Source organism: Haliaeetus albicilla, chromosome 12 (assembly GCF_947461875.1).
Source record: "Haliaeetus albicilla chromosome 12, bHalAlb1.1, whole genome shotgun sequence".
NCBI classification, from domain to species: domain Eukaryota; kingdom Metazoa; phylum Chordata; class Aves; order Accipitriformes; family Accipitridae; genus Haliaeetus; species Haliaeetus albicilla.
In genome coordinates this window covers 7848837-7866170 of record NC_091494.1, presented here as the reverse complement: position 1 = coordinate 7866170, position 17334 = coordinate 7848837, and the positions used below count along the sequence as shown (strand labels likewise).

Genomic DNA, 17334 nt, shown 5'->3' with positions numbered 1-17334 from the left:
AAATAACGCATACTCTCAGGACTACAACGCTTATTTTAACTGTCAGTGTGGCACCAAACATCAAACCAATCAGTTAAAAAGAAAGGATCAAGGGTAGGACTGGAAATATCCTCTAGTTCTAATGACAATGAAAATGCACATCAAAGGCCACAATTTAAGGTACCCTACGTTTTCCTATGCTGTGTAACAGAACATTCAATACAGTTTAAATGGTGCTTTGGTTAATATAAGTGTCAAGTATTTCCAGTACATAGAAAACTTTAGAAGCAACCAAATATATCACCATCCCCTCCCTTTATCATATACTGACATACCAAACTTTGTTAGCAATAACATTTGCCGATAAATGTGTACTTGCAAAGATAACTGAACAGGTTGATTTAAGTTAACTGCCACTAACATAAAATGTTCTCATCCAAACAGATGTAGTTTGACATGGAAGCCGGGGTAGCAGTTTCATTATGCATCTCACTGAAGCTGACGCTATCTTCTTTTTTATTTTTAACTCTTGCTCCTGAAGCTATCAGATTACATGAAAATTACAACTGGCAGTTAAAAACAAAACTAAACTTGTAGAACCCAGTGCTGGTGAAGACAGATTCAGAAAAGCACTTACATAAATTATTTTTTAACTGGTTCCAGTACTACTAGGAGGATTAATAACCTATAAACAACTAAAAAACCACTCTGTCACGTTTGGTCTATTTTTTGTCTCTACCTAGGCAGATGAGTGATTGAACTCACTACCTAACAAAGGAAAATGGAAGAACTAGAGTGTATTGCTCCACACATACTATGGCTCTGCCATCTTGTACAGACACAAATGATACCAGCAAAACCTTACTTCTCATTTACCTCTCAAAGCTAAAAAACTTAGGCACCAAGGCACAAATTCAACGCTAGGCACAAACTGTAATGATGTAATCAGTTTTACCTTTCTGATACTATACTTCCAAACTCTTTACCATTTCTGGCACAGCTCCTCACTGGTAACATTACCAGGGAGGATAAAATCCCCTCTATGCCCTCACACCAATTCTGTCCCCAGAAGGAAAATTTCCTTCCTGATGCCCCAGAGCAAATATTAAAATTGGTTCTATTTGCTGAATCTCTGCTACAAAATGAAGTTTAGTATGAGACAGTATTCGGATGTAGATTAAAAATATATAAATCTAATTACCTGCTTTGAGCATCAGCTTTTTCTAGCTTCTCCTGTAGCTGTATCCAGTCAATCAATGCTTTGAAGTCCCTTACATAGTTATCAAGCATCATCAGGACTTCCTGAAAAGCAACCATTACATCAACCATTTAAAAAACAATCCCCCACCCCACTAAAGGAACTGAAAAGAAAGTAGGGATTTACTAATCTGTAGCTCTCTTATAAAAAAGACCAAGAAAAACCCTGAAAGGAAAAAAGCCCAGAGAGTTAAGATTTTTATGTGAACAAACATTGATACATTTATCCTACCAAAAAACGTGCACATTTCTTAAGATCTCTGCGAGAACCAACGTCTATGGACAAAATAGCAAAATTTGGCAAGAAAATAATTCCTAACACACATAAGTATCACTGTTCAGGATTTTCTGGTCAGAATTGTTATCTTTTAAAATATGCTGGACATACTTCATCAAATAAGCAAAGCTGTCTGTAAAACCTGATAGACCTGTAGGAGACTAAAAATGTCACGATTAATCTGTTTGTGAAGTAAAAATACATAAAGCTACACAAAGGCAACTGCATCAGATGGAGGGAATTCCTTCTGGAGAATCCTGGGATCCCTGCTTTAGAAAAAAATAGTTCTTACGCTTCTGAAGTTCAGCAAACTGTAACCTGTTCCTACGGACTTTCAAGTGTGCAGAACTTTCAAATGACGTCTTCTTGTATGCGTCCAGATTAATGACATTCTATTGTCACCCGAGATTATCAGCACTATTGTACTCATAAAGCAGCTTTTAATCAAAAAGACTATCATGGTGATATTTTGAGAGGCAAAAAGAGAAAGACCACAGCATTACACTTGGTTTATAAAATCATCATGTTTGACATAAACTTACTGAGAAATAAACAAGATAATCTGCAAGATGCAAAGTTTACATTCTCTTCTCTGATTAGGACACCTTAACAAGTGAAAAAAAGTCACTAATTGCACATTCTTGTCTATGTAGTGATTACGTGTCCAGACTTTACAACTCCAATAGCCAGACTATACTTCTTGACCATTACAAACCAATTAATTTTTTATCATTTTAAAAATTATTTTTTAACTATATGGAGTTACTGAAGAATTTATGCATTTTTACATGAATTAATCACTGAAAGCTGTAGTCATGAACATATGTTATGGCTTGAAAGATTTACAAATTATCATAAAATAACACAGCTTGGAGGGATCTTAAGAGCAACCTAGTCCATCCCGTAATTCCTGGGTAGGATTAAACATACACTGTCAGAATTATGTGAGCGTGCTGGAGTTTCATTCAAAATACTGCAAAATCTTGATTAAGTAGTTAGAAACTTGTAAATTATGTGTTGGTCTCTAACAAATAAAATTAACTGTTATGAAAAGTCATATAAAATTAACTTGACTTCATACTGTATCATGAAGAAATGAATAGATAAAATGCCAGTGGCTGAACAGTAGGGAACTAGAAGACTTCTTTCTGACAAAAATATCCTTAACTTTCAGAAATTATTGACTGTATGTACTCATTTCCACTTAGGTCAAATGTACAAGTGTAGTAACTATACTAAAGTCACTTTACATCCAGAAACAGTAAAAAATTAAAAGGTAAGTTGGGATCCCGCAGTCTTTACTCAAACAATTGTGCCATTTTTTCAGAGCAAAGCAGAGCAAAAGACCACATGATTAAACTCTTAGCTTTGTTCCCTGAGCAAACTATAGTTATCTACTGTCACTGGTAGAGAAAGGAGCAATACTTTACCGTACAGGAAGCTAGGAAATCACTTACATTCCATATATAAACTCAGAAATCATTTACTGAATGTGACAAAAACCACACAGACCACCACAGCCAACAGGCATACGGCACCTTCTCAGCAGAGCTGATTATCACCCAACAAAGCACATTAATGTGTTTCTGAAGGAGATAATTCGAGATCACGTCAATCAGAAGTAGAAGCTTTCGTAACTACCCTTTCAAAGCCAAGAAAAATTTACACTGTACTCTATGATGACAACATGCTGAAAATAATACAAATCCATAAATGAAGGTAGAATTCTATAAAAACTTATATCAGCTTCACATGCAGAGTTTAAAATATAGACATAATTTTATGGTACAATGAAAAACACTAATAACAAAGTGTTGCTGTTTTGTAAATTCTTTACTACGTCAAAGTCATTCCTGCTAGTATTAAGAGAAATTTTCTGGTCAAAGCAAATAATTACTTAGAAATATTTTGGGAAGAATTACAAATGAAAATGTCTTGGTTCTTAAGTGTATAACTACAAATTTTAACTGTAAAATTTTTAACACTGAAAACAGTAAAAACACTCTACTACAGTACAGGTAACTAATGCACATTTTTGTAACATCATGTCCCACTCATCCCTACTTTTAATTGTCCTTATAATAGAAAAAGGACCTTTAATGTATGCAAAACACTTTTTCATATAAAGTTATATGGATGATTATTCATTTTGTTTAACACAAATGCAAGTCTGAAATTCAGCTTCAGTTTTCACTTAAGTATCCTTTTTAACTAGTACGTATGACAGATATAGAGCATATGCTGGTTGTTACAAGGGAAAAGTCACAAGAAAGTCAAACACAAGGGAAATCAAACAGAATACCACTGCTGATGTAAAAGTTGGTCTTTGTTTTGAAATACTCCACAAAAAAGCTAACAAAAATTTTTCTTACAAGGCAGTTGGTTTAGAGCACCAGAATAATTCTTAAGTAAAGTCTGCTACAAGAAATGAGCAAATCGTGTATTTTAGCCAGTTCTTTTTTCAGTTTCACTAATAAAATTTCAGCTTTCTAATTCAATTCATGTCCATTTAGGTTAGCCCATACTAAGTTGTGCTGACTGTTACTAACAATAAGAGCATAGAAAGCAAAATTAAATTCTGGATCATTTACTTTTCAAGTCTGCCACTGAGATACTCCTCACAAAAAAAAATGAATACAACTGAATATGAGTTGTATTTCTGAAGTTACTTGGCACAGGAAAAAAAATACAATAAATGGCTTAACCTATTTTAAGGAATGTTTAGCTACACATTATCAGAAATGATCAGAGCAGAACCATGCAGCTGTAACCCGAGTCATGTTTTACGAACAAGGGAATACAAACAAGACAAGCAGCTGGAGCGGCCCCATATTCACTGATGCACATCTTTCTCCCTAAAGCTATGAGGGCCATTTTGTCAAGCAGGATGAAGCAGAACAAAAGTGGCTCTGAAAGCGCCGTTACAGGCATCCAGATAACTACATATAGATGTACAGCTAAAATTACCAATTAGTTTACCAATTGGCTGCAACGGATTCGATTGGTTTGTAATTAATTCTAGTTACTGGCGCATACAGCAGGACGGTTGGCGCCATCCCTTTGTCCTACTGACACTCAATACTGGCGTGCAGGGCTCTGGGGTCTTGGACATCAATACAGCTCTCTAGCTCACCTACGGTACCGAGTGTAGCAGATATACCCTGTGGTGCTGAAGCAGTGGAAACTTGTACCACTTGAGAAGGTGCTGACAAAAAGGAACCTTTATGGGGTAGACTACGGCTGCACTAGAGTCAAAGCAATTTTAAATCCCATTATTTTTCAAGGTCATATCCATCCCATACGATTTTTAAAGAGCCAGTTCAAACTAAAAAAGAAAGTAATACTGTTAAAAAACAACACTTAAAGGAAAATCAGTGACATAAAACTAAAAACACTCACAATACAGCTCCTGTTTCTTTCTCCCCTTTGTTCAATTCTCTAATCAATAGTCCTGCATGTCAAAAAGCTCTTTTTGTGCTTTTCCTTCTTTTCTCCAGCTCTCAGTCATTGCTTTGGTTTCTATGTATTTATCTTAAAGTTGTACTTCTAGTCTCTTCAATTGGGTGATCATATTAATTACTTTGCAATCAACAAAGATCTCCAACATATAGAGTAGCCATATCAGAATAATCCTATACTCCTGAATCAGGACAACCTTGACTTGGGTTCTAGATAGGCCTATTATAATCCTTAAAAAAAGAAGTCCACTTTGTTTGGAAATCCCATAACAGCTTTGAAACGTCATCTTCTCCATTTATTCTCCCATTCTCAAACAAGGAGAAGGAAAACAAGGAAGCATTGAAGATTGTAGGATTTTAAGGTTACGACAATTCAAAATAGTAGAACGCATGTCAGAGAAATTAACATCTGTACTTTAGCTTATTCTCAAGGCTAGAAATGTGTGTGTTATTTTACAAACTATGCATACTTTATATTGTTTCATTATCTATATCAACTATTTTAGATTACGTATTTACCAAAATAAACTCCATTTTCTTGTACTAGAGTACATTTTTAGCAGGCAACATAAGTTCCTTCTTTCTTTCTTTAAATTTATGTTTTTAAGGTTAACTGGGTGTTTCAGTAATTTGACACAAAAATAGCTTCAAAAATTCCTTGTAGCCTTTTTCATACAATTGAATTACAAACACTTAAAGCCAGCTCTGGGGTTAGGTTAAACAAAGATGATTGCCAAGGCAGTACTTACAACTTTGGGAAAGGACAAAAAGAAGCAGCTCCTCTAGCCAAAGGACTCTTATTATACCAACTTCAGTACATAGTAGATAATATTAAAAAAAAAAAAAAAAAAAGACTTTCAAACAGATGCAGAGAGGAGAAAACCAGAATAATTTTCCAGTAACTAAAGTTTTCTCAATTGGTGTGCTCTTTTTAAATGTTCTCACCCTAGCCTTGCAGCCACTAAGCAGCACATCCCAGATAGTAAAGCTGCAGGAACACATGGCCTCCTAGATCCCAGTGTTAAATGCACCGTACCTGGCCTCAGTTTGTTCCTCATTGATTCACCTACAACATGACAGCCATAATCCACTATCTGCCAAGGTATAACTGTTACCAAAGTAAATCTTCTCCATAAGAATCAATGTAGCAGTCAGGGGTCACATGCAGAGACTTAATCACACAATTCATTTACACAAAAAATCTAAATATATATATGTATATATGATGTGAAGGATGAAAAGGGATGGAATTATCCAGACTGCCAACGAGAAGAGATTCCAGCTTTTCAGCATCGGGCTTTTTAGAATAGATTACCATTCTGAAAGATCTCATCCATTTCCACCTGTGAGACTGGATGCCCAATCATTACCCCATTTTCCTGTCCTTCACTGTTGACTTATCTGCAGAAGATGACAACAACGGAAATGTAAATGTCCCAAGAGAGGCAGGAGGAATGCTCACAAAAGGGATTTTCCCTTGGCATTGACTGCCACAATACAGCCACAGGGTATTTACTTAGAAAGAGACATAAATATACTCTTCCTAAATATCTCCAAATTCAGAAGTAGAAGACATGTATTTTTTATAAGTGAGTGTTAAGTGGCAGCCTTGCATACTTCTGACATAGTCCAACTGCAGAATTAGACATTCTCAAACAATCTGAATATATATTCCATAAAACCCTATTGATCTGAAAGACTGTCCTGTGAGAAACACAGAAAAAGAACTAAACATGTTCTAATATGTAAATCATTCACTTAGGCTTTCAGGGAAACTCATAGTCACCTTGGTTGTACTAAATAAAAAGACAATAGATTCAATCATATGGAATAGAGTTCATTCCATGCTGAAATTCTCCTTCTAACTGGAAATGTTCTAGAGGTTCAAAGAATGAAGACATCAGTACAACAAGGTATTAAGTTAATGCTCAAAACGGTTACAAAATTGATAGAAATACACTTAACAGAGGACTCTACTGGGGAAATAATTAGCAATTAGAAGAGTTTAGGTGTAAAAAGCAAAATATGCTGATTAAACCTTAATTAAAGAACACAAATTTTGCAGTTTAGGTTGTTTTGTTTTGTTTTAATTCCTCTAGAAAGCCAAGATTTTTTTCACCCAGAGACTCAGAGGAATCCAGGACACTGGAACAAGAATAATGTACCTACACAGAATACTTAGAGGCCTGCGCTGAGGAAATAAATTACTTCATAATTCTTCTCGGGATACCTTTCTTAGGGTTTGTAGCGCTACAAGGAAAGAAGAGAAATTCACATATAACAAATTATCTCTCCCAAAAAGCCTTAAGTATCAAACCCTGATTTTGTATTTTTTCCTCCCTGGAACTAGATATCTTCCACATTTTAAAAACAAAAAGTACAGGGAGGGGCAGAAATCAAAACTTATCCTCCAAAAAAAGTAAATTAGACAGTTGATTTGGCTCTTATCAGTGGAGATAGGATCAAGATCCTCTTTGGATCAACTTGACCATTATACTGAATTACTGCAGATTTCTTCTTCACTGAAGTTAAGAAAATCTTGGGGTTTTTACCTTCAGCTCCAACATGTTCAGAAACAGGTTTTTTGGCTGTCTTAAAAGCTAGTAATCAGCCTGGATGACCATGGGTCTCAGTATGCATGCACAGATTGCAAACATTAGAATTAGCATACCCAGAACCAAAAGCAGCCCTCATAAGACATTCTCAACAAGCAACACTAATGCAGTAAGCTACTCTCTCCTTCTGGGAGGCTTCAATCAACTCAAACTCCCTCACAGATATCACCCTGATTGGAATGCCTTAACTAAAGTTTTTTTCAGCTGGTTCTTTTGCATAATAATATCATGCAACATGCCAAATCTTTTAAGGGAAAGGCTTTACCCACCTCTTCGGACCATCTTGCACTGTCTATGAGAATGAGAACAACAGAACTTCATTGCTGCATTTTCCATTTCATAAGAGGGAATAAGAATCTCAAGAAGAATGAAATTCTTTTCACTGAACTACACTCAAGGCAGACTGATTTAAGGATGTATCTGTAAGCTTTAGAAACAAGGAGAGAAACTACCCTTGCCAAAACCTTACAGAAATATACCAATAAGTAATGCTAGGTGGAAAGACAAAAGTTTGTATGAGCATTAAGTAACGTTAAACAGCAACTTAAAAAGAATACAGAACTACATTTTTATATAATAAAATTCAGCTTTTTGAAAGGAAAAAAACAGCTGAAGCCATTAATTCATCCTAGGAGGAAAAAAACCCACAAATTAAATTTAAGTAGTTTGAGATTTTTCTGGACTGTACCGTATCCTTAGCTGCTGGATCCAGCTGCTCTAACTCTATCAATGAGAGTTTTATATAAGTGTATGGTGTGTTGTTTCCTTTTTTTTTTTTTTAACATATACAAATATATATAAACATAAATAAACTCATTTGTTGAGCCACCTGCAGACCATAAAAGAACAGACACATTTCTCTGTTGCATTAACCAAAATTCCATTGGCCAAAATTGACTACAGAATCTGCCTTCCTCCATCTACAAATAATTTTGGGCTTAATTCCTTTTTGCATACAGAAAGAGATTTAAAGGCATTACTATTTCTTTTCTGCCTAAGCTCACCACCCAAACCTAGAAAATACTAGGTAATAAAATATTCATATAAACACACAGAAACCTAGCTGATGTATAGAATATCCATACAATTCGCATTTTGAAATGTTGAAGGCTATAGCCAATTCTATTAGAATTTATCTAATCTCTATCACTATTGCACAAACTGATTTATGTACAGTAAGATGATGCTTAAACTTGAGAACTCTTTATTTCTTTTAGAAACAATTCAACCATGTTCATTATATCTTTATACACAAAGCATCAAAGGCATATCTATATATATGATTTGAGGTCTCTCAATTCCAAATCAATAGCAAAATACCAACTTCAGCAGTGCCCAAAGCTGAGAGAAAATATACGCAACGATCCTCTTACACACATTTCCACTGTTTGTATCCTTACCACAACCCTTCCGTCTGCAGTTTCAACCACAACCAGCCACCAGAGCCCTTTCCAATTTGGGAGCATCAAACATTATCTTCAGTGACAATGTAATCAATAAAACTATACCAACTTGTAAGAATACATGACAGCAAAAGGTACAAAATTATAAAAAAAAAAACACCACCCAGCACTTGTATACCAAGTTAATCTGAAGGTTTGAGATGCTGTAAGTTGTCACATTTCATTTTTACATGGGTTTTCTTTTAAGAAAATCTTTATACAACTAAACACAGCACGTGCCTATTTGACCAAGACATAAGTTTGAGGAGATACCACTTTAAAAGTTGAAATTAAGGAAGTTTTTGATAACATGGATTTGTCTTAAAAAAAAGGATTTTTCAAAATCCCACTTAAAAAAACAAAGAAGGAAAGGTTAACAGTTTAACCATTTTGGTTGCTTATTTAATATTGTTTCCCACACATGTCCAGTAGTAAAAATAAAACTGGTACTTCATGAAAAGAGCTAACAAGATATTCTGTCAAATGAATTTGAAAAGTAAATGCAGCAATATGGAACTGTCATTTATCAAAATCCTCTCAATTCTTTAGGTATAGCAGAAATACATCAATCCATTTTCAACCGAGCTATGTGTTGGCTGGTATCTCTTGTAACATTTTAACCTCTAGATACTTTTCTATGTAGTAAAAAAAAGTTTGCAAAATAGAACCTAAAAGTGAAGCTAATCCATTCTCATTTTTAGCATGAACTCTAGTAAAACTTTATTATAAATGGAATTTTCATCCTAAAATTAAAATATTCAGAGAAGATTAGTACTATCATACATAAAAATGGAAAAAGCATGAGTTAGCTAAACTCCTCCTGCCCAAAGAGAAATTAAACAAACAAACAAAAAAATCCACCACAAAAAAAAGCCTAAGTGGTTCTGCAAACTGTGGAGCCTGTTTTCCCATGATCTCCTTACTGGTTTCTCTGGTGCCAGAAATGACATAATGACATGCACTTCAATTAATTCTTACTTAAAAAAAAAAAAGGAACAAAAAAACCCAACAAAATTAAAAACAACCACACACACAATCCCTCTTCCCTCTGTTGGTGCATTCATGTTCTCTTGTTCTCTCTCTGAATTCCCTGGTGTCTAATAAAGATTGAGTGGCAGTTTTTTCTGCAATGTGAACCTTAACAGGATGCCTTCTTCCAAGCTAGTCACCTACTCTCATGAAATCTATGACTAAATTAATTTAAATTGGTCCACTGATATTAAAAGTTAAGGCAGGGATGACAGAAAATCATTGCTATACAAGGACAGACAAGACACATGCTATGACTGCATTAAACCTGGCCTCCTAAGTCCAAAAGCCTAAGAAAAGGATTATACACATTATAGACATTTTCGTGCCAGTGAAGCTTAACATATTTTGCCATGCCACATCTGCATTATCGGTATTATACCAACAATAGCAGAGTTAGGGAGATACCTCATTAGACCACACAGAATTCATATTATGCCTCATATTATGCAATTATTCACATATGCCTCATTCAGAGCCATAAAATCACTTTGTATCCTCCCAGTCCTGCACATGCAAGCGGTTGGAGCCCACCCTGGAAAAACACCCAGAACCTTTGCTACAGCTGTCTTTGCTGCAACAGTGAACACCCAAGCTGACACAAAACAGGGAATCTAGATTCTGTTAATTGCTGTAACATTTTCAAGTAGCAAGAAAAGGCATGACCAGAGCTCTTGCAAGGTTGGACCAGGCACAATCAGAACAGCCAATACAAAGTATGAAACTTGGTGCTTGGGAGTAACATGAAAGCAACGTACACAGGACTACCAAAGCCAAGGCAACAGAGCAAGTATTTTAGATAAGCAAATGATAATTATTTACCTGAACTGACTCACACATGGACAAATTGTAATGATCAAACTAAAGACTGAATTAAGCTATTTTTAAGGCAGGACATAGGCCTTCTACTAAGCTACATGAATTCTTGAAACGTCACGAATGCTTCTTAATAATTATCATTTGCCAACTGAACTCTGAGACTAGATCACATTTTTAATTTATGAACTCCTAAAAGGTTGAGGTACTACAGTAAACACTTTCTATATATTCCATAACATGAAAGCTGCACTTAGACAAGATATTTCAGTTGATGGAGGACAGCAAGCACTGGCTTTTCAGGACCAGAAGTGAGGAAGACTCGCAGTTTCCACAAGGACCTGTTGTTCATTATCACTAATATTCCATCCAAAATTAAAACATACCTCCACACTAACAACAAGTTTGATGAGTCCCTAGTCGAAGCCTATGTATGTAGTACCAAAAATGTTATATGCCTATCTGTTAAGAGTAATGTAAAGCACTCACTTCAAAAGACAGCAGTTAAAGTATTCTCATGTAACTGGTTAGCTAGAACACATTGACAACTTCACCTCTGGTAGAAACTGGACTGTATCTGTCAACAATAACCACCCCAAAATAAATAACGACAATCAACAGAATTGAGAGAAGTGAAGCATTATTAGTAAAAGTAATTTGCAAGGCTCAACAGTTTTATACTTCACAGCTTAATTAACAGAAATTTTAGTAATTTATCAAAAGAGTAATAATCGTCGTTTAACAGTAACCTTTAAAAGAAAGTCTCACGAACAAATGACCATAGCACAAATGCATATTCCAGCTACTCCAGTAAAGCACTTTTTGTGCTAAGAAGAAAGATCTTTTAAAAGGTAAAAGCAACATGAATGTTACTTAAGTTTTACAACACATGACATTGGACTTCCCTGTTTACTCATTTTTATTTTTTCCACCTCTGTTTTGCAAACAAGTAACTTGATACACACAGATACATACATCATTGTCAAGCATCTACTAAAATGAAGACTTTTCACTTAGGCTATGTAATATCTCCATCCGAGAACAGATCAAGTAGCATGATTAAAATGCTGAATGATATCTAACCCCAAAAATATGTGATAATGATACAAATAAGCTTCTGTTCTTTCAGTCACAAAAGTTTAAAATGGTAATCTAATTACCATGCAAGGCTGACTGATTTTCTTAAACCAAAAAATTCTCCAGAGAAGTTTCCTGAGCAGGAAGACAGTTCAGTAACAAAAGTTTAAATTGTGTTAGACCAACCAGTGATTTGGAAGCCTCTAGCTACTGTTCAAACCTGCTTTCAATGAAATTGATTTGTACGCTAATCTCAAAGTCAATTTGGCCATGTCTGATTATAGCAGAGAACTAGATGCATATGATAAGAAAAAAGTTCACTTAAATTGACATATGTTATTTTTTACAGTGATTAGATAATCATTTCCAGAATGTGTTGAGTTTTCAGCCATCTTTAATATGAAAACATTAAGTCATATCTTTAACATTTCTTTTATAATGTATTCTTCTGGCTTCTCTTAGTGCTTGTGATAAATTCCGTTTCTAAAGAATGAGTGATTTTTATTAAGTCACAATGGCCTTTCTACACATAAAACATAAACCAGATGCACAAGCTATTACATACACCGTTATTTGAAATTAGGAAGTGCACCTTACAGTAACATCCCAACCAGACACTGTTTACGCTTGGCCACAAACCACTTTCTTAACACTACAGATAGAGTCAGAAGAGTGATAACTACCACTGCAAAAAGGGAGCAATGTACAATTAAGCCACTTAGCAGGAAGCAAACCAATGTGAAAGACCGAATCACAACAGTGCCACCTACAGTAAAGAACGTTTACGGGAAAAAATAAATTAATCGGTATTCAGTCAGAAAATTAACAAAATTGGAACTCAATAAGTAAAAACTGACTTCATACAAAAACTGAGATCTAATAACATTATGTATATCACTACAAGTTTTACACTTCAATAATCAGTCATTGCCCAAGATGAAAGCATCTTCTTAAATCTGAATAAATATGCTGTCAGCTTTCCTATTTACAATGCTTCACTAAATACAAATCAAAAAGTAACATGTCTCTGAAGCTCTAATTCCCCAATTGGCTTTTTTGTGAAGTATAAAAAAAGCACAGTAAGAGCCACATGACAACAGGCAAAGAACAGCTGAAGACTTACCTTGCATTCTACAACACTCTGATCCGATTCACATGTAACATAGATTTCATCAACTGCCCGTCTGAGATTGTCAAAAAGAAATGCCCAGTATCGAGCTCGCAGATCAACTTTTCGAGGCTGTCTTGTTTTTGTTGGGCTTTTGTCAAAGTTTTTATCTCCCACTGCTGCTGCTGTTAATTTACAGTCTATGGTAGTGCTCTGCAAAAACAAGACAGAACAGAAAACAACAAACAAATACGGTAAGGGGTTGGGTTTCTGTGCAACACACACTTTTCCAATGTACTCAAACATTTGTAAACAAATTTTTCACTGAAGACTACATCAGCCCACTAACGAGTTTTTTTAAAACACACTTTCTTATCTTAAATATACGCAGCAGCTGTGTAGAACTAGATTCTGTTTCTTTGACATTTATAACCCAACATTTGCATCACACAACAGTACAAGATATTCTGCCTCTTAGCACACTGGAAAACTACATTTTCTAATTACGTATCCTGTATTACTTATTCTGACAAGTATGTGCATCCAGAGATGAAAATTACATTTTACTAATAATCATACCAGCAGTATTCCATCACAGTTAAATTCTATTACCAAGACATTACATACGACTTTATCATTTTTAAACCCTCATTCTAATATATGAGTATTAATGTCAGTGAAATGCTGATGTGGCTAGCCCTTTGATTGATATGTTATGGCTACACTGCAAAGGAGATGCCAGCAAGCACTGAATTAGTTACAAAACGAAGCTTCCACACTTTAGAAAACTACTTGTACTAGGATTTCCACTCACCATATTGTTAACATTGCAAGCTCAATTCAACCCAATAAAAGTGGTGTGCCAATGAATCAAGTTGCTCCTACTTATACCAAGTCTGAAAGTGTCCTCATGCTGTTTTAAGTTCTAATTTAACAGCTTTAACTACAACAAATCTGTTTTGATTTTTAGTGTTAATATGCAGACTAACTGATCTAGTACTGCTTTGCTGCACAGATGCAGAGTACTGCCAAAATGCTGTATGTGACGGGAGCAGAGGGAAAACATCCGACTGTCTTCACAAATGGTGGCTCAGGCAGGAATCACTACGTACCTACTTGGAAGTACTGTTATGCCACCTGAGTGTTATGTATCAGTTGACCTTGTGCGTTCAGCTTAGTCACTCATATGGGGATATGTCTCCTTGACAGACTCACTCATCTGCAAAGGATATTCCAAATGATTCTGAAGCATGCCTATTTGGCTGAATATACCAAATCAGTACTTGGCCCCAAAACACTGTCCTTATTAAACTTGAAATTCTCTCCCACAACAAAAAACACTGAAAAATCCTGCTACCATGCCAGACTTCTGTAAGCTTCTGTATTCTGTAGTAGCCAGGTGGATAAGCACCTCCAGTAAACCCAAACTGATGCCCAGCTGTATGCCATTTTGTGATACATGCTACAAGAGTCTGGGTTTTGGGGTGGTGGTTTGTTTGGGTTTTTTTTCATTAATGCATACATTTTAATAGCGCCTTTAACGCAGTTTTGATACATTGGTCCACTGTGGCACAGATCTCCAGAAAAATCTATTCTTACTGGAGTACACTTGTAGGGATTACTGCAAAATTCCATTCTAAAAACTCTACTTTTGGTGATTGAATAAAAACGATCGAAACCAACACTGTGCAAGCCATTACACGGAGTTTACAATTAGAATATCTAATCACTAACTAGAAATACTGTAAATAGCAAAACAACTGACTGGGATTCAAGCCTTTTTGTCCCCTATGTAAAAAGCTAGGAAACATTATTTCTTTGTGCCAAAAGATGAGTTTCATAGCAGGTAAGTTTATACATGGAGACAGAGAATTCTTAGCTGAGGCCTTGTATATAAACCTTTAAAGCAAAGCTTATACTGGCTAATTTACAGCTCCTTTAAAATACAGTTTATAATGACACAACCTTAACTACCGAATCATAAATAACTGTACTGAAATAACAGTGCTACCTTTTGCTGCCTGTATTTACCAAATGTGACCTTAGTAAAGCGATTAGGTTTCTACTTGTTCAGCTAATGTTGTTGATATAAAGGATCAGTTGTTTTGGAATGGGAACCATGCATAATTCCCACTATTTTCAAATATATCTTTAAACATGGAATATGTTTTGAAATTTAGGAACAAATGTTAGCCATCTACTGTATTTGGCATCCATTTATCATCTCTCTTATATGTCAGCCGTATTTTAATTAGGAAAACAGCATGTTGAACCATGTTAACTACTCTAAGTAAGCTGTAGCAGTTCCATTATTATCCCTGTAAGCAGATTTCCAGCGTCTAAGTAAAACTTAAGCAACATTTACAGTTACTCATATTCCAGTAGAACGCCTCTGAAAGGATGCTAACACCTAAACTACTGAATTTCTTGTAAACACAATCACACAAGCAGGTAAGCATTAAGTTGGTGGTTAGTTAATAGAAATAATATTTTAAGTTCCTGATACAAGTCAGTTCTAAGACTGTACATTTGAATTTGTCACAGCCTGGTATCTGCCACTCAAGGAAACAGAAGTGAATTTTCAGAGAACCACCCAAATCATGTTCCATGTTTGGCACTTCAGTCTCCAGAAATTCCATGAAAAAAAGATAAAACTCAGCAAGCTACTCTCAAACTTAATCAAGTTTGACTGGCACCAACTTTACTGAAATGAAAGCCAGTACTCACTTAAATTTATTAGTTGCAGCAAAGACTACTTTTAATATAAAGATACTACTAGTATCCTACACAGACTGCTACGTTCTGTACAAATGTTTAATGCAAGCAGGATTTCTGAGTTAATCTGTATATTGTTCAGCAGAATCTTTACCTGTAAGCATTTTAAGTAAATTTTCCAATGAATCAAACTAACTTTTCACTGTGAAAAGGAAGAAATGCTGGATTAGGTACAGACTTTTCAAGACTCTAGTGCTGATGTACAGCTATAGCTTTATTATTCTTACTCATCCTTCCTGGAATTAAGTTCTAATTAAACAGTATTTACTAGAAGTACATACTTTTGACCAGATGATATTTTTCAGCGTCATGCTCAGTTTGAGAGTGATGCAATAGTGAAACTCAATTTCCAGAGATTATCATCTCTGGATCTCTCTGGTATTCTGAGGGAACTTACAGGCAAAGGACGAAACATTTCTAACGCTGCAGTCTGAAGAACGATAAGGCAATGATCTCACACCTTCACCAAGAAGGAGCTATACCCAAGCCACATAAGCTCCACCTAGATCCTTGTGTCTAGTGCTTCCAACTAACTCTTAGCAGATTTTCCACTTTGGTTAGTAGTTGAGGCACAAGCCTCTTTCCACTGACAAGACACAAGTACACAGAATTAAGTTTTTCTGAACAGAGTTCTAAAGCTCCAATCCTGCAAACTTCTACAGATCATTCTGAACTGGATGTAAGTACTTTTGAATCTCCTAAGTGATCTCGGAGCCCTTAGCCTTTGACAATACACTTATCCAAAATTTAATATTTGTTCAACAAATTTGAAGACTATTGCACACTAAAAATATTTTTTAAAAAAATCAATCATAGTGTTTACAAACACACCAAAAAATAGCCTGCCTTGGCCTCCCCCCCGCCCCCCGCCTCAAATAACATGTGTGTTTACCCGAAGTGTGACAATGGCTTATACAGACATGATCTAGCAGGCCTACACTGAAGCTTGTCCTCATTAGAACAACAAAACCCGCCCAAGAACAACAAAGATTCAGAGGGGCTAGTTGATATTATCTCACTTGCAGTGATCGTTCAAACCTTCAACTGCAGAAAATGCAAAGCTTTTGTGCTTTTGAAGTTAAGAAACACAGGAATATTCCTTCTTACATCTCAAGTAACTCAGTGTGGATGATGAAAGTGATGTTAAAACTGAATCTCCCCTCCCCCCAAAATAGTTTCAGTAACTTGCCTTGGAGTTGTGGAAAGTATGAAGTGTATATTTATTCTCAGGATGCCAAAATTTATTGAATGTATATTTGCCAGCACCCTACTGAGAGGAAGATGTGGTTGATAAGATTATACAAAAGGGTTCTTGTAAGCTTATTTTCTTGAGATTAGCAGCCCATTTATGTGTAAAGGAAAATTAAAACTGAAGGCTCAACAAAAGTAACAAAAAAAGCCACCAATTTACAGCAGTATCCAGTGTCTGAAATGCAGCAGAAATAAAGGTGCTGAATGCCAAACTGAAGTGCCAAGATGCATAGACACTCAGCAGTCCATT

At 35.6% G+C, this 17334-nt stretch overlaps 1 protein-coding gene across 1 annotated transcript in view; it reads right to left on the bottom strand.

The window, feature by feature from the left end:
- The window catches only part of SCAPER (S-phase cyclin A associated protein in the ER), a 171686-nt gene that overhangs the window by 139443 nt on the left and 14909 nt on the right, over positions 1-17334 (bottom strand). Inside the window, exons 5-6 of the mRNA XM_069797892.1 lie at positions 13074-13271; positions 1181-1281 (exon numbers count right to left, since the gene is read on the bottom strand). Of these exons, the coding sequence (XP_069653993.1) occupies positions 1181-1281; positions 13074-13271 (299 nt within the window). The remainder of the gene's footprint in view (positions 1-1180; positions 1282-13073; positions 13272-17334) is intronic.